Source organism: Bison bison, unplaced genomic scaffold (genome assembly GCF_000754665.1).
Source record: "Bison bison bison isolate TAMUID 2011002044 unplaced genomic scaffold, Bison_UMD1.0 scf7180017864384, whole genome shotgun sequence".
NCBI lineage: Eukaryota > Metazoa > Chordata > Mammalia > Artiodactyla > Bovidae > Bison > Bison bison.
Genome location: NW_011494956.1, coordinates 905,281 through 926,844, shown reverse-complemented (window position 1 = coordinate 926,844; position 21,564 = coordinate 905,281). Strand labels below are relative to the sequence as shown.

Genomic DNA, 21,564 nt, shown 5'->3' with positions numbered 1-21,564 from the left:
AACCTTCTTTTTGTCGGTTTACATAAAGATGACCAGGTTCAGAGGGCTAATTGATTTTAAACAAACTTGGAGAATATATCAATATAGTAATTTATACATTAAAAAGTAAAGCAAGATGGGCATATATTATTGGCCTCTGAAAAACTTTGTTTATAGACTTACTCAGAAAATATTTATATTTATACTCAGAAAATAGACTTACTCAGAAAAGTTGTCTTAGTAAATATAGAATTTGAGCAAAAAGGTATATTTCCTTTTTTTGGCTTTAGCACGTGGCTTGCAGGATCTTGTTTGCTCAACCAGTGATCAAACCCATGGCAGTGAAAGTGCCAAGTCTTAACCATTGGACCTTCAGGAAGTTCCCAAGTGTATTTTCTTAAAGCATGTTCCTTTAGTTTTTTAATTTAAAATTTTTCTTTTGTACTAACAGTGTTTCTGTTTAGATACGGTTAGGTACTAATTGTTAGAATAAGAAGCACCTTCCAATAACTGTACAGGAGACACAGCCCACTGACACATTCTCAGTCTTTGACTCTTCCCTGTTAAGACTGCATTGCAGAGACTTCCCTGGTGGTCAAGTAGCTAAGACTCTGCCCTCCCAATGCTGGGTGTCTGGGTTCGACTCCTGGTCAGGTAACTTGATCGCACATCCTGCAACTAAGAGTTCACATGCCACAACAAAGATTGAAGATCCTGAATGCCACAACTAAGATCTGGCACAGCCAACTTAAAAAAAAAAAAGAAAAAAAACGCATGCAGACATTTACTCTTCCACTCAACTCCAGTCACTAAATCACACTCCACATGTCCATTAAATCAGGGTTGATTTTAATAGACTATGATTCCTGTCCATCTCTGAATCCCCAAATCTAAGATTATGCTCTTAAATAAATGAATGAGTGCATGAATTAGGGATTATTCTTGGTGAGATCTGGTCAATACTTTTTGCAATTTCTTAAAGAATATTCTAGTTTTATCAGCAAAACTTTTAAAAACTCTGAGTCTTGGATGTTTCTTGGGGTGAGTGGGGGGTTCTAGTTGCCTCTAAGCTTTACATGTTCTTATTAGTTTCAATATCAAAGAGTAAAATAATATTGTCAATTTTGTTTCATGTTACAATCACTTTATTAGTATATTAATTTTTAAAGTCCTCTTCTGGAGACACATATTGGAGTATTTTGTGGTGAAATGATATCATGTCTTGGATTTACTTGATAATATTCCATGTATTCATGCCTTACTTATGAAATTCAGAGGCAAAAAATTGAAAAGAATGAAAAGTGATTTTGGTTTCAATTCTCATGTTGAATGCTTTTGTTTAACTAATTCCTGCTTGCAAATATTCTTACTTATTTTCTAAGGCAGAGACTTGTTAGCCAAACCACAAGAAATTTCTAATTCCTTTTCCCTGTTATTTACATTATAGAGGCTACAAAGGCTTGTTTCCAGCCTTTTTTGCAGTGAAGAGTAGCCAGATAATAGCTGTTTGACCAATGAGATATAAGCAGAAATTGGCTGGGTCTCCTTGGAAGATTTTTGCTTTGTTGATAAAAGGAAAAGGTGTGGTTAGTTTTCCTTCTTCTCTGTCTTCAACCTAGAAGTAATGTATGGAGTTATAGCAACCATCTTGCAACCATGAGGCAACAGTTTTTTTTTCTACCTGAGCTAGACTTTTATTTGCACCTACCCTTTTTGTTCCGCTTGCCCACTTCCACTGCTATTTATTAAAAGCCTTGTTACAGCCCTACAGATGCTATTCCATGGACAGAAAGATGAAGCAGCTCATACACAAAATTTACCAAGAAAACTTTTATTTGTAGCTAGTTTTCCTGGCACATTGCCATGAACATCTTTAGACAGCCCCTCCTATACTCCTTCATTCCTAAAGTTTTTCTTCTTCATCAACTTTAACTCTGCTCCCGGACTTGTCAACATTCATAGCAGGCAGATATTTGTGCTATAGAAAAGAAAGTTTCACACAGTTTCAGGGTGGAATGTTAAACTAAAATGGTTACATAAATTTAAGGAAAAAATATTAAGTTTGAATAAGTCTTAAGAACATCCTTAAAATGACTACCAGTGCTTTTGCAAGAAAAGTTTACTCACCAAATCAATAGCAACATCACTGTCACTCTGCCATGTGGGCAGAAAGACCTGAAGACCCAACCAAGTTTTGCTTTAGAGTATTTGTAACACAAAAACCTAGTTTCCCAGAGAAACCACGTTAAAAGTGGGGAGTTTGTTTCTTGGACAGCACACCAAAATATCGTTTATTAAGGATGAATATGTTGGGAGTTTGGAATTAACATATATACACTACTATACATAAAATACATTACTGGGACTTCCCTGGTGGTCCAGTGTTTAAGACTCAGCACTTCCACTGCAGGGGACATGAGTTCGATGCCTAGTCAGGGAACTAAGATCCCATAAGCCATGCAATATAGCCAAAATAAAAATAAAATAAAATAGGTAACCAACAAGGACCTACTGTATAACAGAGAACTATATTCAATATTTTGTAATAACCTATAAGGGAAAAGAATCTGAAAAAGAATATATGTATATTATATATATAATATATATGTATTAAATATATGTATATCTGAATCACTTTGCTATATACCTGAAACTACCACAACATTGTAAATCAACAATACTTCAATTAAAAAAGAATGAATATGAATGATTACAGGAATAAGAGTAATAATTACTATTACTGTGTTAATAATATTATTCTTGATGTTAATATTTTATTGTAGGTAAAAATTATATTTGGAGCTAATACATCTTTGGTTTTGTAAGAAATGTGGTCCTTAAATTCAAAGAGGATCCCAAAGAACTCAAGAGTGGCACAGCATATTTTAAATAGTGTATGACATATATGTTCAATAGTGTTCCTGATTTTAAAAGTAATCTGCTTTTAAAAGTAAAAGCAGAAGTAGAAGCATACAAGAAGAAAATAAACCTCACTCAGAATTTCACCACCTAGAGAAAGTGACCATTAACATTTCTGTTAATGTACATATATCTATTATATATATATATATATGTATATACATATATAAAATTTGGATTATATTTCAAATACTATTTTGTAGACTGGTTTTAACCACTTAGTATTGTATTATAAGTATTTTCCCATTAAAATTTTAAGGCATGATTTTTAAAATGGGATAATACTTCAGATAATAAATGTAGCAAAGCTTATAATAGATCATTTCCTAATTTTCAGTTTTCCACCAGCATAAAATTACATAGTGACAAATATTTTTCAGTATTGCTGATAATTTTCTGAGATCAACTGTCATGTAAAATTACTGAGTCAAAATGTTAGAATCATTCTGTCAAAAGACCAAAGGATAATGATTTCATGAATAGTCTAAGTAACCAAGGAACTGATAAAAATCTCAGTAACAAAGACACTATTTTCATAAAAAGTTGCTAATAAAATGTATCAGAGAAGGGGGAGATGGAAATGAGAGAAAATAAAATGTCACTTGAATGTGAAAATGAAATTATTAGAATTGTTACTTATCAATAGTTTCTTACCAGAACTGTGAAAACAGTATACACTTCCACCAAAGTATGTGCAATTACCCTCTCACCACACTGTTATTGATACTATCAGTGAAAAAAAACCTTGCCAAATAGATTGCTTTCTTATTCAAAAGTATCTTATTGTTGTCTAAATACAATTTTAAGTGATTTGATTATAAGCAAGTTTATATATCTTTATAGGTTCAGTAGTCACTTGTATTTCATCTTCATGAACTATCTGTTCAAATCTGGACGCAGATATTATAGGAATCTAGAAATTACATTTAACTCTAAAATATCTTTTATCAGATTAGACACAATTTACCTAAATTTATAAAGAAAATAAGCTAGATTATCTTGGTCACATCAAAACAGTAATCTTTGATTACTGTAAATGTAAATATTCAGTAGATCAGATATACTCATATATCTGATCTTATATATATAAACACTTTTATATGAATTTATTTAAATATCAGCACTTCTAATGAATTTCACATACCTTTTCACTCGATTACAGTGTAAACGCTTTCCATTCCTGCCCCGATGTGAACGTTGACATGGCAATGAAATAACCATATTCCAACATCTTTTGGATACATTTTTACAGTTTGATAGCTCCCAGGAGGAAGGTCATACACATCAGAGCGAAACGCTCCCATGTCCTCAACAAAAAAGGCAAAACACAATTAAATAGCTTTTAAGAGATATCTGTCATTTACACCTTTTGTTGTCGTTCAGCCTCTAAAGCATGTCCGACTCTGCAGCCCCAAGGACTGCAGCCCCAAGGACACCAGGTTTCCCTGCCCTTCACTTGTTCCTGGTTTACCCAACTTACCGTTTGCTATAACTCCTCTCTTGTATGTACTTTATCAGATGATGATTAGAAAGCATTAGGTGCCACTGAACCTCTCCTCTGAATACAATTGAGAGTTTGGCGAAGGAAGTCCCAGGGCTTTTTAGCGAAAGGCCACAGGAAAAACATCTCGCTCTAAAAGGGTGCTTGTGTGAGTATAGGTTTTAGATACCTTGTCAGAGTCTCATACAGAGTGCTACAGGTTTCAGAGAACATCAGTTTCACAAATCCCAAATGTTCTAACTGTAACTAGGGATGTTGGTGACATGAATATGACCATTTCTCAAGATGTGACTAATCAGGAAAACTCACAGTTTCAGGAAAGAGAGGAGCCACATCTCTGCTCTCTGGGGTTGAGCCTGAAGGCTGAGGGCTTAATGGCTAATTTCTCCCCTAAACAGAAAACCTGAGGTTTAGCAGACTATCTCGTCTGTAGGCTACTTTGATTTTGATAAATGAAGTGCAAGGCCTGGCTTGGATGGATTAGAAAAAGAGTAAGAGGGATTGAATTTCTCTGCATCATATTGATAGATGGGAGGTGTTTGGAGGGTGGGGGATGTGTTGGAGAGTGCAGCTCATGATGGGGTCCAGAATAATTTGAGGAGAAGAGAGAAGAGAGTCAAGAGAGGAAGAATGCAGAGAAAGAAGTGTTGAGAGTGACAGTAAAAAGCAAGAGAGCCAAAGGTTCATGGTGGAAGGAAAATTAAAAACAGTGACATTTAATGTCAACTGATAACAACAACAACACTTTCACTGTGTAATAATAATAATAAAACCCCTCTAACTTACCCCCAAATTTCACTTGAACTCTATGACCCACAATGTCCTTGATTTTATACTTGCACAGGTAAATCTTAAGTAATGGGGGTGTATTCCAATTTGGAGCTGCTCAGAGAGATGAGAAAATACCAGCCACCGGAGTTAGGGGAGAAGGCAGGAAGCTGAGCAGATGCAGGAAGTGAGAGTTGTAAATGACTAGAAGAAATTTAGGCTGTTAAGACTCTCTGGAGAAACTGGAAGGTAGAGAGGAGGAAGGCTGAACTATTTCCCACTAGAGGCAGAGTGGGGCCTTAAGTCATTGCTATTTAGGGAAATTAATTTTGCATCAAAGGTGACAGTAATAAGGATGACATTAGATACATTTCTAAGATGTCAGAAAATTTAAGAAACAATTTAAATGAATTGACAATGTCAGGCCGTAAAGCATCTATCTACAATGCGGGAGACCTGGGTTCAATCCCTGGGTCAGAAAGATCCCCTGGAGAAGGAAATGGCAATCCACTCTAGTACTGTTGCCTGGAAAATCCCATGGACAGGAGCCTGGTAGGCTACAATCCATGGGGTCGCAAAGAGTCAGACACAACTGAGCACATTTTCATTTCAAGGCGTGCACAAGGTACTGGGAAATGTACCATATATACCTGGAAATGTATAAGAAGGAAATTATAGCCTTAGGGAATAGGAGGTGACTGGCTGGTTTGTCCCAAGACCCAGTTAGTAACCCCAGAGGGCTGCTCTGCTGTCCCTAGATGTCCCAGAGAGTAGATTCCAGCAGCTGGATCATTGCTGGAGTAATTAAATTCAGCCTCAGTACCATTTTTCTAGATTCCATATATACGTGTGTTAATACATATTTGTTTTTTTCTTTCTGACTTATCTCACTCTGTATATAATTATGACTGATTCCTGTTGTTGTATGGGAGAAGCCAACACATTATAAAGCAATTATCCTCCAATAAAAAAAATTTTTTTAAATAAAGATAAATTCAGCCTCAAGAGAAGGGAAAGACTTCTTGTATCCATCTGCGATGAATTTAGAATGGGCGGCTAGAGTTGATAACTGGTGGTACTAGTCTGCATGGTACAAACTGGATCATTCTAAAGGAAGGCAGTTTTGTGAAGAGGTTGAGTGAGGGGCTCTGGAGTGAGAGCCAGGGGTTCAAATCCTAAGTTTAACACTTCTTGCTTGTAGGAAAGTTCTTTATCTTGTCCATCCTTCACTTCCCTGTAAAATGGTGATAAAATAGTATGTCTTTCACGGGAAAGTTGTGTGGGTTCAATGAAAAATCCATGCAAAACACTAAGCATATCATCTAGCACATAAAAACTCAAAGGTTAGCTATAATCACCACTATAGAAGTGTTGCCATAAATTCCACTTAATTTGACACCTTATACTGTGATCATTTATGTAAATGTAGCTCCTGAAAGATAACTCTGATTTCATCTCCACATAGCACTTGGCATGGTTATAGGAATATCACAGGCATTGCTGAACTGAACAATAAGTACACTGTAAAAAACTATATCTGGGTTTTAATCTCTTTTATTCTAATTTTTTGGAGAAGGCAGTGGTGACCCACTCTAGTACTCTTGCCTGGAAAATCCCATGGACGGTGGAGCCTGGTAGGCTGCAGTCCATGGGGTCGCTAAGAGTTAAACACGACTGAGCAACTTCACTTTCACGTTTCACTTTCATGCATTGGAGAAGGAAATGGCAACCCACTCCAGTGTTCTTGCCTGGAGAATCCCAGGGATGGGGAAGCCTGGTGGGCTGCCGTCTATGGGGTCGCACAGAGTTGGACACGACTGAGGTGGCTTAGCAGCAGCAGCAGCATTCTAATTTTTAAAGTCTAATATAAACATCTAAGAACTTAACAACAACCCTAGGTTTTTCCTTAACAAATATGAGGAGTGTAGATGGAAGCATGGAAATGTCAAGACTGCTGGACCTGGGCAATGGATAAAGAGATTCATTATATTATTCTGTGTACTTTATTATATAAAATTCCCTATAATAAAATTAGTTTTTTAAGCAAAAAAAATTTACAGGGAATAATTTTTTTATTAAAGGAAAGAAAGCAACACACAAATAAAACTTTGTCTAAATTAAGTTGTACATAATAATTTATTTCTATGATAGACCCAAAGCATTAAAGAAACTCTGAACGGAATGCATCTAGAATTCAGGAAAGCTTTATGTGAAACTTCTATAAATGTGTAAAAGATAGACTGTATCATGCCAAGCGGTTAGATTGGAAGTTTGAGGTGTCGAATGCAAAAAATATAATTGATCCTGCATTGCACATTAACATTTATATAAGGGATTAGGATGAGGAAATAAAGAGAAAGCTCTCTACGTAAATAAATGATACTAACTTGGAGACAGAGGAAGGATAAAATTGAAAATACTTATAATAAACTAGAGAAATAGCCAGCAAGAATGGTCAGGAAAAACAACTGTAAAGAAGTATGACAGGTGGAGGGATGGGAAGCAAACCAGACAGAAGCTATAAGGAAACTAAGAAATCATAAAGTAGAAAAAGATGGCAATATAATAATAATAAAATAAAGGAATTGTAAAGCCACTTCACACCTAGTTCCATATTTTAATTTTATAGCAAATGTTAAAAGAATGGTAGAATTGGAAAGTCACCATTTGGAATCCCCATTAGAAAAACTGAGTCAGGCAAGGATCATCAATGGATACTTTTTAAACTGTAAGATGAAAAACTGTTGTAATAAACCACATAAAAATCACCTCACAGATTACTTATTAGTTACAATAGGAAAATGATACTTTCAAAATGGGGAGAATGGTACCCATCACCTTCAGAAACTTATCAAACTTTAACCTTCACAGTATTAGGACCTGTTGACACTGTGTACCTCTTGATGTTATATACGAGAAATACACAGCATCCCCTAGGTAGTGTTCTTGCCAAGGGGTTTGACATGGATCCAATCACAAGGAAATGATCAGAACAATACAGAATATGGCACATTCTACAAAACTGGCCTGGACTCTTCAAAAATGAAAGATCATGAAAGATCAGGGAAATAAACGTCATATGGTATCCTGATTTTAGGAAAGATATTCAGTTGGTAAAGAATTTGCCTGCAATGCAGGAAACCTGGGTTTGATTCCTGCATTGTGAAGATCCCCTGGAAAAGAAAATGGCACCGCACTCCAGTATTCTTGCCTGGGAAATCCCATGGACAGAGGAACCTGGTGGGCTATAGTCCATGGGGTCGCAAGACTCAGACACGACTTAGTGACTAAAACCACCATGACAATGACAACCAAATGCTAAGTATAAATGGTTAGATCTGGGATTAAAAGAAAAACCATTACAACTAGCATTTTGGGGCCAACTAGTGATATTTGAATGGACTGTATGTTAGATTATATTATCAATGAATGTTAATTTAAAGGGTATGATAATATTATTGTGGTTGAGGCAGGATTGTCTTCATTCTTAGGATACACCTGTTTTAGTATTTAGGAGTGAATAGTCGTGATGTTTGCAATTTACTTTCCGTTGGATTCAGAAAAAAAAAAAACAGAGAGAAAGCAAATGCAGCAAAAATATATAGGCGTGTTCAAGGTATTTTTATTTTATGTGACTGAGAGTTTGAAAATTAAAAAGATAAGTTGGGAAAGAGGGGTAAAATTAAGATGATTATAGATGTTTTATTTACTTATTGAGAAACATCAGAATAGAGGAAGAAGTGCAATTCATGTATTCAGAAGCATTCATTGAATGTCTGTAGGATACAAAGAGCTAAATGTATAACTATTGCATCAGACATACTGCAGATTGTATGTAATGAACTTGCGTTCTGGTGTGGTCATTTCCTTTCTTATCCTGTTATCTTTCTATGCTACCCCAATAACAAGGTACTTTAGTAATTAAGAGGAGCTGCCCAGGCCTCTTACCGTGAAGACAAAGCTGTGGCCGTGAAAGTGAACTGTGTGCAGGCCAGACTCATCCCCTATGCCAATCAGATACCAATTCACTTCACTCCCCACGTGAAATACCAGGCCTTGGTTATTTGCAAACAGTCTTCCGTTAATTGCTGTGGGTGGAGAGGGGGACACAGTTTGTTATATTCGACCAGGATTTGAAATAATGTTTTTTAAAAAACACCTTATAGAAAGCACCGTGATGTGTTCAGAGGCCATGAGGGTTTTCAAGCTAGCCTAAGGACGCTGTTAAACATGACCAAGCCACCCTTTCATGGGTGTGTCTGATGCTGAAGAGTTTTTCCTTGCCCGAGGAAATGAGGCACTGACTTTAACATAAGTGGGTTGTTCTAGAATAATTCACAACTAAGGATACTTAAGGTGGTGGATACTTGAATAGGTCTATAAATTTAAAGCATGCTTGAAATTATCTCAGTAGGCTCAGAACATTAGCAGTGTGATCCCATTTCCTTCATGACCTGTCATGAGTATGACTGGAATGGCCATTTGTTGTTCAGTCACTAATTTTGTCTGACTCTTTGCGACCCCATGGACTGTAGCCCGCCAGGCTCCTCTGTCCATGGGATTCTCCCTGCAAGAATAATGGAGTGGGTTGCCATTTCCTTCTCTAGGAATGGCCATTTGCCTGAGGTCTTGTCTTGCCCCCGCTTTAATCCTCACCAGATATGGCTTCCAATGGGTAATAGGAAGAAAATATTAAGATAAAAAACTATATATCCTTCTTTTTCCTTTTCTATTTTGTGTCTGTCTTTGGAAATACATGGAATATATTATCACAGTGACACAAATATATAATTAATTCAGGAAGCCCTTTTTTTGGGCTTCCCAGGTGGCTCAGTGGTAAAAGAATCCTCCTGCCAGTGCAGAAAACACAAGAGACATGGGTTCCATCTCTGGGTCAAGAAGAGCCCCTGAAAGAGGAAATGGCAACCCACTTAAGTATTCTTGCCTGGGAAATCCCATGGAGAGAAGAGCCTGGTGGGCTACAGTCCATGGGGTCGCAAAGAGTCAGACACGACTGAGCACACGGGCACACACATATCATATGTAATTAATAACCATTTATCTGTGGAGGTTGAGCTCTAATGCTTTTAGCTGATGGAGGGAAGTAACAGGAAAAAACTAGGAGACACTGACACACTGCTTTAGATCAGTGCTTCTCAAACTTTAGTGTGTGCATGGCTGGGAATCTTGTTAAAATGCAGATTGTGATCCACTGGGTGTGTGAAGGCTGAAATACTGCATTTCTAACAAACTCTGAAGGGCTGCCACTACTACTGGTTCACGGGCCACACTTGGAGCACAAATGCCAGAATTGTTCGGAACACATACATCTATTTCTATTCTCTAGCTCACTGCTCTTGAAACCTTTAGCATAGTGGTTCTCAACAGGATCTTCTCCTCTAAGGGAGGCAGTGTCTGGAGACATTTTTTTAGTTCTCACAACCTGAGCAGAAGGGCTACTGGCATCTAGGGGGTTGGGAGTATGGCTCTGCTAAACATCCTACAATGCATAGGACAGCTCCCCCACAAGGAGTTATCCAACCAAAAATGTCAATAGTGTCAACTTTGAGAAACCCTGGTTTAGATCAAGTTTAAATTCTTAACAGGGTATTCATTCCCCACACTGATGGCTTTTTCTTTCCAGGTGCTCTGTGACCTAGCTTACCTTCTTCCATCCACCCGGAAGGTCATTCCCTTCGTTTTCCACTAGAGAGTCTCCTAGGCATCTTTAAATACTCAAAGTTCTCCTCACCTTCATGAAACCTTTCTTGACCTCCCAAATAAGAATTTAAAACACAGTGCTATTTATAATCCTGTCACAGCATCCCTTTGAGTCAGCCTTTTACTGTGGAAACACGCTGAACAACTTGAGAGATGATCCACCTTATGGCTTTTGTATCTCCTCAAGGCCTCAGACAGTGCTTTAGAGCATGTAGTTAGACTTTCAAGGAATGTTAGCTGATATCCTCAGTTTTACATTGTCCTCAGGGCTCCAGGGACATTAGAATTCACCACGCTGCTAGGACAGTGGTCTACAGCCTGAGTGCCAGCTCCAGCTCGCTCACTGTCCTTTTCTCTACTGCTCATGAGCAAAGACTGGTTTTTAAACTTCTAAACAGTTGAACAAAATAAAAAAAAATATTTCCTGATGTGAAAATTGTGTGAAATACTATTTCCAGTGCAGTTTTACTGACTTGAAGCCACTTACATTTGCGTGTAAATACTCACTTACATGTGAGTGTTTTGGTGTCACAAGGGTTGAGTAGAAGAGTTCAAGGCAGAAACGCTATGGTCTACAAGTCTAAAGTCTTTACTATCCAGCCCCTGATGGAAAAAGTTTGCTGGCCCCTAGTCTATGTGATCTGCACCCCAGCTCTATGGATTGTGTTCTTTAGACTGTGCTGAGAGTGACAGATGCAAACCTTTTTATCTGTTCCCTTTGGGCAGAACCACCTGTAGGCGCCAGTCAGTGAGTTAGTGAGTGGACATTACCATGCATTCTGTTGCTTCGTTTAAAAGTAATATCATTCCTGTCTACTTGGTTTGGTTCTTGAGCATAGGTATTGATGTTTTCTTCAGTGTACCAGGATTCATTCTCATCAAAAATCAGGAAGAGGAGAACACGGTGAACTATGTTTTCTTTGGTGTCTTTTCGACATACAATCAAAGGACCTACCAGTCCACTATTAAGATCCTGGAGAGACAAAGCAAGATGATGAACTGTGTCCACAGCTAAAAAACTCCCCCAGACAAGGAAAAGAGTGGGAACAAGTTTTTGTTTGAGTGAGATTAGATCCTGAGTTTTGAATGATTAGGGTTCTAACTCTGAGCATAAGGAACAGTATTTGACTTGCTAAATTCTCTTCCTTTTTTCTTTTTTTTCAAATCAGAATTTCCACAAATAACTTGCTAAATTCTTGATTGGAAAAAAAAAATCATCATCTCACTCATCAGAGTTGAGGTCCAAAATGAACAACAAACTCTTGAAAGGGATTTTAGATACATTCCTGAGTAGATTTAGCTTTATCTTTGAAATTTTAATTAAAAAACAGAACTTCGGTTTTAATTAGAATTCCCTTGCATTGGAGTTGGTTGACAGACTTGTCTAAAGGTCATGGATCCTCCCCCACCAATGATACATTTGTTCTTGCAGCCACTTTCAGTTGGGATTCCTGGTTCGTTTGTATTTATTTTCTTTTGGGGTTGAATGTCTGTGTCTGCTTTTGGTTTTGGTGGAAAGCAGGCCAAAAATAACTAAAAGGCCAGAAAATGAGCTCTTTTTTTTTTTTAATACAAATGAACTGGACCTCAAGTTGAGAGTTTTTAAAAGATAAATACTGTGTGTCCATTAATTTGTAACTAATTACAGAATTTTAAAACTTCATCCATAATTTTCTGGAAACTAAATCTTATTCAATGAAACAAAGAAGAGGGTATTATCATATAATTATACATATATATGTGTTTATCCCATATATATATATTCCATATATATATATGTACTTCAATCCACAGTAACATGTTGGAAAATATCCTAAATCTAAGTAATCATAATGTAATAATTTTTTGCTCTTGAAAAATGCAAACTTGTATAGAATTAAAAACTAAGCAGTATTTAGAAAGTTTACATAAAACTGAGATTTTTAAAGAAAAATAAAACCTTGCTTTTGTCGTAATTTCTAAGTATAAAAACTGGAATTTGAAGCTTACCTTAACCATGTCCACGGTCGAATAGTAAAACCAAGGTATGCACTCAAAGTCATTTGAGGTAGGACCAGATCTTTCAGGAACCTGCCAAACGTATGTTCGGATCTCTCCTGAAATAGGTAAATGCAATGGGTTTAAACAGAATCTTTTAAATCGCATTTCTTTATGGAAAACCAGAAAATGAACAAACCCTAAAGCTATACAGATATTAAACAGCATAGTCCTCGTTTTCACTCCTGGCTCCACAGCTTCTGGCTTTGTGATCTTAGTCAATGTGTTTACATGGTTTAGACTTCTGTTTCTTCATGCTCAGTCAGGAAGATCCCCTGGAGGAGGATGCAACCAACTCCAGTGTCCTTGCCTGGATGATCCCAGGGACAGAGAAGCTTGACAGGCTACAGTCCATATGGGGTCACAGAGAGTTGAACATGACTGAGCGCCTAACACTTTTACTTCACTTTGCTTTTCCTCATGCACATAAAATGGGAATTTAGGGATTAGACAAGATGGTGAAGGGAAGCCCTTGGTGTTACGTCTTCTGACCCACAGGGCAAGGTTGATGTCACTGTCAGGGTTGGTTGTTAGATTCTCAGCATTACAGGATCAAAACTTTATAATGGGGGCTTCTCTGATGACTCAGCAGTAAAGAATTTGCCTGCCAATGTAGGGAACATGGGTTCAGTCCCTGGTCTAGGAAGATCCCATGTGCCAAGGGACAGCAAAGTCCATGTGCCACAAATACTGAGCCAGTGCTCTAGAGCTCTAGAGCAACAAGAGAAACCATCGCAATGAGAAGCCCGCGCACCGCAACTAGAGAGTAGCCCCTGTTCACTGATACTAGAGAAAGCCCAGCACAGCCAAAAATAAACAAGTAAACTAAAAAAAACCTTTATAGTGATTCTGCCATTGAAAAATATCAATTGTTAAATCTAATTCACTTGTTCAACAAATACTTACTGTCATGAAGATAACTCAGTCTTTGAAATGTGACAGAATTGTTTTGAATCACAGCTCTGAACCTTCCAATCTGAAGATCACATGCACCTCCTTCCCCTCCCGACCCCCAAGGCTGTTTGCATTAATTTGAATCTTCTTGACTCTTGCAGGAAAGTTCTTTTGGTCCCCACCCTCACCCCTTGCTGTATCATTCTACATCTCTCCCTTCCAGAGGTGTTTCCAAGCACCTGTGACATAGTCTTCCTTCTCTACTAACCAACCCCATCCTCAGCCTCCCCAGTTCCAAATCTTGAACAATCATCTTAGTATTAGCCCTCTCCTTCCAGCACACTGCACAGGTCCAGGGACACAGCAGGTACTCAGAAGTGTTAGTGAAATGCATGTAATGTGATCCTTTCCTGGCTAATCAGAACAAAGTGCTGACTTGCAAACTCCCTTGGCAGGAGATTCATCTTGGTCCCATGGTAGGACTGTCTACTTTTAAAATCAAAAGGGAATGTTCTACCTATCATCAAAGTCTATCTTTAGTCTTTCTGCCCCACAAATCTTTTTTTTTTCTTCTGAATTTGACTCTTTCTTTGATACCCTTAATTCCCAGAACTACTTATTGTTATGGGCACCTTTAGAGGACATTCTGCTGCTGCTGCTGCTAAGTCGCTTCAGTCGTGTCTGACTCTGTGCGACCCCATAGACGGCGGCCCACCAGGCTCCCCTCTCCCTGGGATTCTCCAGACAAGAATACTGGAGTGAGTTGCCATTTCCTTCTCCAATGCATGCATGCATGTTAAGTCACTTCAGTCGTGTCCGACCCTCTGCGACCCTATGGACAGCAGCCCACCAGGCTACTCCGCCCATAGGATTCTCTAGCCAAGAATACTAGAGTGGGTTGCCATTTCTTTCTCCAAGAGGACATTCTGGATGCCTCTTTTATATCCCCCTTGAAATATACTCCACCAGGTATCAACAGCCATGTCCCCCATGCCTGCATCCAATGACTGAGCAGGGATACAAAGGTGTCAGTTCTCTTACCCCAACTCAGGAGAGCTGCTGCTGCTGCTGCTAAGTTGCTTCAGGCTACCCAATCTTTGACATTTCTCAGAGTTGTGGCTGTGACTTCTGTTGAGGTTACATCTCTGTTAAACCTTTTTTCCCTGTCCAATTTTGCTTCTTTCTTTTTTTATTCCCCCAAAGTTGTTTATCCCAAGACCACTGTCTGCACACAAATCTTCATTTTAGGGTCTCCCTCCTGGGCATTTTTATTAAAAAGCATTCATTTCCTTTGAGTTTAGAATGCTGAGTGGCATGCTGTACAGGGTGATGTCACGATGATTAGCACATGAGGTTTCTCCCTTTTTCTTAGCTGCTCAACTCTTTCCCTTGCCTCCTCCCTCACACACTGCACCTTGTACTCAACTCCTACTTTGGCACTTGAGTTGCAGACATTGAACACAGCATAAATACCTGACAACTGGACAGGTAAAGAGGTGGGAGAGCTGCACACAAATTGTATACACATGGTGCCCTATCCTGGAAGTAAACTTCATTTGCAAAAGCAACTTCTCTCTCAAACTTGTTCTTCAGGCCCTTCTTGCTGTTGTTCAATTGCTAAGTCAGGTTCAACTCTTTGGGACCCCATGGACTGCAGCACTCCAGGCTTCCCTGTGCTTCACCATCTCCCAGAATTTGCTCAAACTCATGTCCAGTGAGTCAGTGTTGTCATCCAACCATCTCATCCTCTGTCGCCCCCTCTCCTTCCTAGTCCACTAATGTCTCTCACCTGGAACTATAATCCTATTTAAGAAAGAACATTAGCCCCACTGTCTTGCATAAAAGCTTTGGGGCTTTTCTTTTCCCCAAAGCAGTTACTTGGCCGTGTTTGTTTATTTTCGGTGGGATAGTTTGTTTTCATTCCAGGAATGGAATATCTTTCCATCTGTTTGTGTTGTCTTCAAATTTTTTTCTCAGCATACAAGAGCTTTCTGTACTTTCTGAGTACAAGTCTTTTACCTCTTTTGGTTGGTTTGTTTCTAGGTAGTTTATTCTTTTGGTGTGATTGTGAATGGGATTAATTTCTTAATTTATTCATTAATTTCTCTTTCTGATATCTTGTTGTTAGTGTATATAAATGCAATAAATTTCTGTACATTAATTTTGTATCCTTCAACTTTATCAGATTCGTTGATGAGCCCAAGGAGTTTTTTGGTGGTGGCTTTAGGATTTTCAATGTACAGTATCATGTCATCTGCAAACAGTAAGAATTTCACTTCTTCTTTTCCAGTTTTGGATTCCTTTTATTTCTTTTTCTAGTTTGATTGCTGTGACTAGGACTTTGAATACTATGTTGAATAAAACTGGTTAGAGTGGGCATCCTTGTCTTGCTTCTGATCATAGAGGAAACACTTTTAGCTTTTCACTGTTGAGTTTGATGTTAGCTGTGGTCTTGTCATATATGGCCTTTATTATGTTGAGGTATGTTCTCTCTGTACTCAATTTGTTGAGACTTTTTATCATAAATAGTTGCTTAATTTTTCAAAAGCTTTTTCTGCATCTATTGAGATGATCATATCCTTTTAATCTTCAATTTGTTGATGATTTGTTGATGTGATGTATCACATTGATTGACTTGTGGAACGAACTATCCCAGGTGACGTTAGTGGTAAAGAACACATCTGCCAATGTAGGAAACATAAGAGATGCAGGTTTGATCCCTGGGTCAGGAAGATCCTTTGGAGATGGAAATGGCAACCCATTCCAGCATTCTTGCCTGCAGAATCCCATGGATGGAAGAGGCTGGCAGGCTACGGTCCATGGGGTCCATGGGGTCGCAAAGAGTCGGACACAACTGAAGTGACTTAGCATGCATCCCTGGGATAAATCCTACTTGATCATGGTATATGATCCTTTTATTGTATCATTGGATTTAGTTTGCTAGTATTTTCTTGAGGATTTTTGTATCTATGTTTATCAGTGATATTGGCCTGTAATTTTCTTTTTTTGTGGTATCTTTGTTTGGTCTTGGTATCAGGGTGATGCTGGCCTCATAGAATAAGTTTGGAAGCATTCTTTCATCTGCAATTTTTTGAAAGAGTTTGAGAAGGATAGGTGTTAACTCTTTTCTAAAAGTTAGGTAGAATTCAGCCATGAAGCCATCTGGTGCTGGACTTTGTTGTTGTTTTTTCAACAGATTCAGTTTCATTTCATGTTTTCAATTTTTCTTCCTGATGCAATCTCAGAAGATTGCATATTTCTAGGAATTTATCTATTTATTCTAGGATGTCTATTTTATTAGCATATAATTGTTTGTAGTAATCTCTTATGATAATTTGTATTGCTGTGGTGTCAGTTGTAAGTTCTCTTTCATTTTTTATTTTATTTACTTGCACTTTCTCTCTTTTTTCTTGATGAATCTGACTAAATGTTTATCAATTTTATCTTTTTGAAGAGCTAACTCTTAGTTTCATTGATCTTTTATATTACTCTTAAAATCTCTATTTCATTTATCTGTGCTCTGATCTTAATGTTTTCTTTTCTTCTGCTAACTTTGATTTTGTTTGTAAGTTGGAACAACCCATTATGGACAACAGTATGAAGGTTCCTCAAAAAACTAAAAACAGAACTACTATGTGATCCAGCAATTCCACTTATGGATATACATCCGAAGAAAATGAAAACACTAATTTGAAAAGATGCATGGACCCCAGTGTTCATAGCAGCATTATTTATAATAGCCAAGATATGGAAGCAACCTAAGTGTCCTTCAACAGATGAATAGATGAAGGAGATGAATATATATATATATCACTACTCAGCCATTGAGTCCCTGGTGGCTCAGAGGTTAAAGCATCTGCCTAGAATGCGGGAGACCCAGGTTCAATCCCTGGGTTGGGAAGATCCCCTGGAGAAGGAAAATGGCAACCCACTCCAGTACTCTTGCCTGGAGAATCCCATGGAGGGAGGAGCCTGGTAGGCTACAGTCCATGGGGTCGCAAAGAGTCAGACACGACTGAGCGACTTCACTTCTCTCAGCCATTACAAAGAATGAAATTTTGCCATTTGCAACTACACAGATGGACCTGGAGGGTATTATGTTTAATGGAATGTCAACTACATAAAGACAAATACTATATTATCACTTATATGTAGAATCTAAAAATAAAGCACTAGTGAATATAACAGAAAAGAAACAGTCATAGATATAGAGGACAAACTAGTGGTTACCACTGGCGACAGAAAAGTGAGGAAAGGCGAGATAGAAGCAGGGGATTAAGAGGTACAAACCACTATGTATAAAATAAATAAGCTATAAGGATATATTGTACAGCATAGGGAATAAAGCCAGTATTTTATAACAAATAGAGTATAATTTATAAAAATTTTGAATCACTATGTTGTACACCCAAAACTAGTATAATATTGTAAATCAGTTACTATACCTCAATAAAGAAATAGGCATGGAATATAGTAGGTATTTCACAAAAGAAAGAAACAAACAAAAAAAGGGGGGGAAAAGAGCAGATGTTATCCTCACAGTCCTGCATAAAAGCTTTGGGACTTTTCTTTCTCCCAAAGCAGGTACCTGGCTGTGTTGCAACAACAGTGGGGTTGTCTGTTTTCACTCCATGAGCATGAATAGAATATGGTCTTGAGGCTTTATTTTTGAAGACAACATAGATTTTCTCACCAGGGCTGAGAAATATTATAGGACCTAGGAAATACAAAAAGAAAAATGGATGGATAGTTGTTATTTATTTTAAATTATGAGTCATCTGCCCTCTTAAGATCTACACAGTGACTTATTATATTCCTTAACATGCAGCCAAATGAAACACAAACACATTTAACAAATGGACCATTGCTGTTTTATGACACATGGTTTTTGCCTGGAAAATTTAAATCATCTAGAATTTTTATAAGCTCCAGTTCTAGAAAACTTACTTCGATGAGCATTAGTTAATGCCTATGAAAACACACAATTTAGAAATGGAACATTTTCTTTCTTGACCAACCTCACCATTTAAACCTTTTGTTCTGCAGCCACCCCCCTTTACCCTAGTGGAAGACTGGGAGAAACTGCAAGGTGTTTTCATTGACCCAGGGCTATTATCTCTCACAAATTGACCCTTCATTTTACTCTCTTTTTTATCCCATGCTAAGAGCTGGAGGTATATAATTTATTATAAAACTTCTATTTGAAGGCAGATAGAATTTGTGGCTCTAAAAATTCTGAAACAGAGATGGTTTTGAGATGAACTAAGGCTTCCCTGATGGCTCAGTGGTAAAGAATCCACCTGTCAATGAAGGAGATGCAGGTTTGATCCCTGGGTTGGGATGATCCCCTGGAGGGGGAAATGGAAACCCACTACAGTATTCTTGCCTGGGAAATCCCATGGACAGAGGAGCCTGGGGGGCCACAGTCCATGGGGTTGCAAAGAGTCTGACACCAGTTAGTGACTAAACAACAATAAAGCAGACAGAACTCTCCTTAAACACGTGCTATAACTATTAATATCAGAACCCCGAAGAGACATGGTAGATACTAGATACTAATGAAGTAAAGCACCTCTTTGCCGCCCATGGCAATTCTACCATCTCAAACACTATGCTTGCTTTTCCTTTTCTAAAAAGTGGGGTTTGTGTGTATGTGTGTGTGCGCACGTGCGTGTGTGTGTGTGTGTGTGTAAATAAAGGAATCTAGAGGGTCATATTATGTTATTTATCTTAGTGCATTTGGCCAGAATCCTAGAGAAAACAAATATAATACTGTTACTTTTTTTGAAGGGTCCATTCAAAAGCACTGGAAACTGAATACCACAGACCTCCCTCCAGGGGTTGCAAAGCCCAAGAGGCCGACGTGGAGCCAAGAAAAGTAAAAATTCCTCCTTGTCAGCATGCACATCCATCTTCTCAGGGTGCCATGCCAGAACATGGCCTCCAATAGACACACAGATATCACGACAGAAATAAGATCTGGGTGTATGGATATGCCTTGTGACCTCTGGAAATACTATGCAATGTATGGACATGCCATTTGACATAACAAGTGAATACATTGTGTGACTTATGGAAATGCTGTGTGACTTATAGAAATGTTACATGTGGGTGCCTGGGAGCCACTTACTAGTTTTTTAGCTGATCTGTCAAAGGTGGAGGTATGGGCTATATTTTTCTCACTCCTAGACAGAAGAGGAAATTAAATCTTGAGCAATTAACTGTTTAAACACTTAAATTTAAACAAAGAAGGCCCCCTCCTAACTATATGAGGGTTTCTGGGATTTGTTTTAACTTCAAAGAAATTATCTTTAAATGTTATTTCTAAGGTCCCTCCCAGAATCTTGGGATTCTGTGTGCAAGAAGCCAGATAATCTGAAACTAACCGTATTCATTGTCTATGATATCTTTGTTGTCCATTTAAAAATATTTGAATCACTTTTCTTTTCCCAATAAAAGTGTCTACCAGCAAACAAATTAAAGTTAGAATTATAGGCACTTTTCTCCATTGAGGTAGAAGTTGACAATATCCTTATGTAGACAACAATTTCCAGTGGTTGAGGACAAGATGACAAACCCCAAACCAATCTTCTAGTGTATCAATACCTAGTATATCCAGATGTATTTCATCTTCATTTCGTACTGTTTGATTTGTGAATGTGATGTCATCATATTGGCGGTATACGACCTTCTTGTATTTGGACCCAAGATATGTCTCAACTCTATCCAAGTATATGTTTGTTTCGCTTTGAGAAAATAAAAACAAAAAAATACAGTTAATTAATTTAACCATTAAATTAGACAAATTCTCGTATGGAAGAACTTATTGGAATAATGAAATTTATTAATATCTAGAGTCTATTACATGAACCATGAACTTCCAGATGTTCAAGCTGGTTTTAGAAAAGGTAGAGGAACCAGAGATCAAATTGCCAACATCCACTGGATCATAGAAAAAGCAGAGAGTTCCAGAAAAACATCTATTTCTGCTTTACTGGCTATGCCAAAGCCTTTGACTGTGTGGATCACAATAAACTGTGGAAAATTCTGAAAGAGATGGGAATACCAGACCACCTGACTTGTCTCTTGAGAAACCTATATGCAGATCAGGGAGCAACAGTTAGAACTGGACATGGAAAAACAGACTGGTTCCAAATAGGAAAAGGAGTCTGTCAAGGCTGTATATTGTCACCCTGCTTATTTAACTTACATGCAGAGTACATCGTGAGAAATGCTGGGCTGGAAGAAGCACAAGCTGGAATCAAGATTGCCAGGAGAAATATCAATAACCTCAGGTATGCAGATGACAGCACTCTTATGGCAGAAAGTGAAGAGGAACTAAAAAGCCTCTTGATGAGAAAGAGGAGAGTGAAAAGGTTGGCTTAAAGCTCAACATTCAGAAAGCTAAGATCATGGCATCTGGTCCCATCACTTCATGGGAAATAGACGGGGAAACAGTGGAAACAGTGTCAGACTTTATTTTTTGGGGCTCCACAATCACTGCACATGGTGATTGCAGCCATGAAATTAAAAGACGCTTACTCCTTAGAAGGAAAGTTATGACCAACCTGCTGCTACTAAATCACTTCAGTCGTGTCCGACTCTGTGCAACCCCATGGACAAGCAGAGACATTACTTTGCCAACAAAGGTCCGTCTAGTCAAGGCTATGGTTTTTCCTGTGGTCATGTATGGATGTGAGAGTTGGACTGTGAAGAAAGCTGAGCGCCGAAGAATTGATGTTTTT

General features: G+C 38.1%; 1 protein-coding gene across 1 annotated transcript in view; it reads right to left on the bottom strand.

Annotated features, from left to right (window-relative positions):
- Positions 1-4,046: 4,046 nt before the first annotated feature.
- The window catches only part of LOC105001748 (ceruloplasmin-like), a 40,164-nt gene continuing 22,646 nt past the window's right edge, over positions 4,047-21,564 (bottom strand). Inside the window, exons 13-18 of the mRNA XM_010858115.1 lie at positions 20,426-20,565; positions 18,408-18,536; positions 12,878-12,984; positions 11,660-11,861; positions 9,116-9,255; positions 4,047-4,205 (exon numbers count right to left, since the gene is read on the bottom strand). Coding sequence (XP_010856417.1) covers positions 4,047-4,205; positions 9,116-9,255; positions 11,660-11,861; positions 12,878-12,984; positions 18,408-18,536; positions 20,426-20,565 — 877 coding nt within the window. The remainder of the gene's footprint in view (positions 4,206-9,115; positions 9,256-11,659; positions 11,862-12,877; positions 12,985-18,407; positions 18,537-20,425; positions 20,566-21,564) is intronic.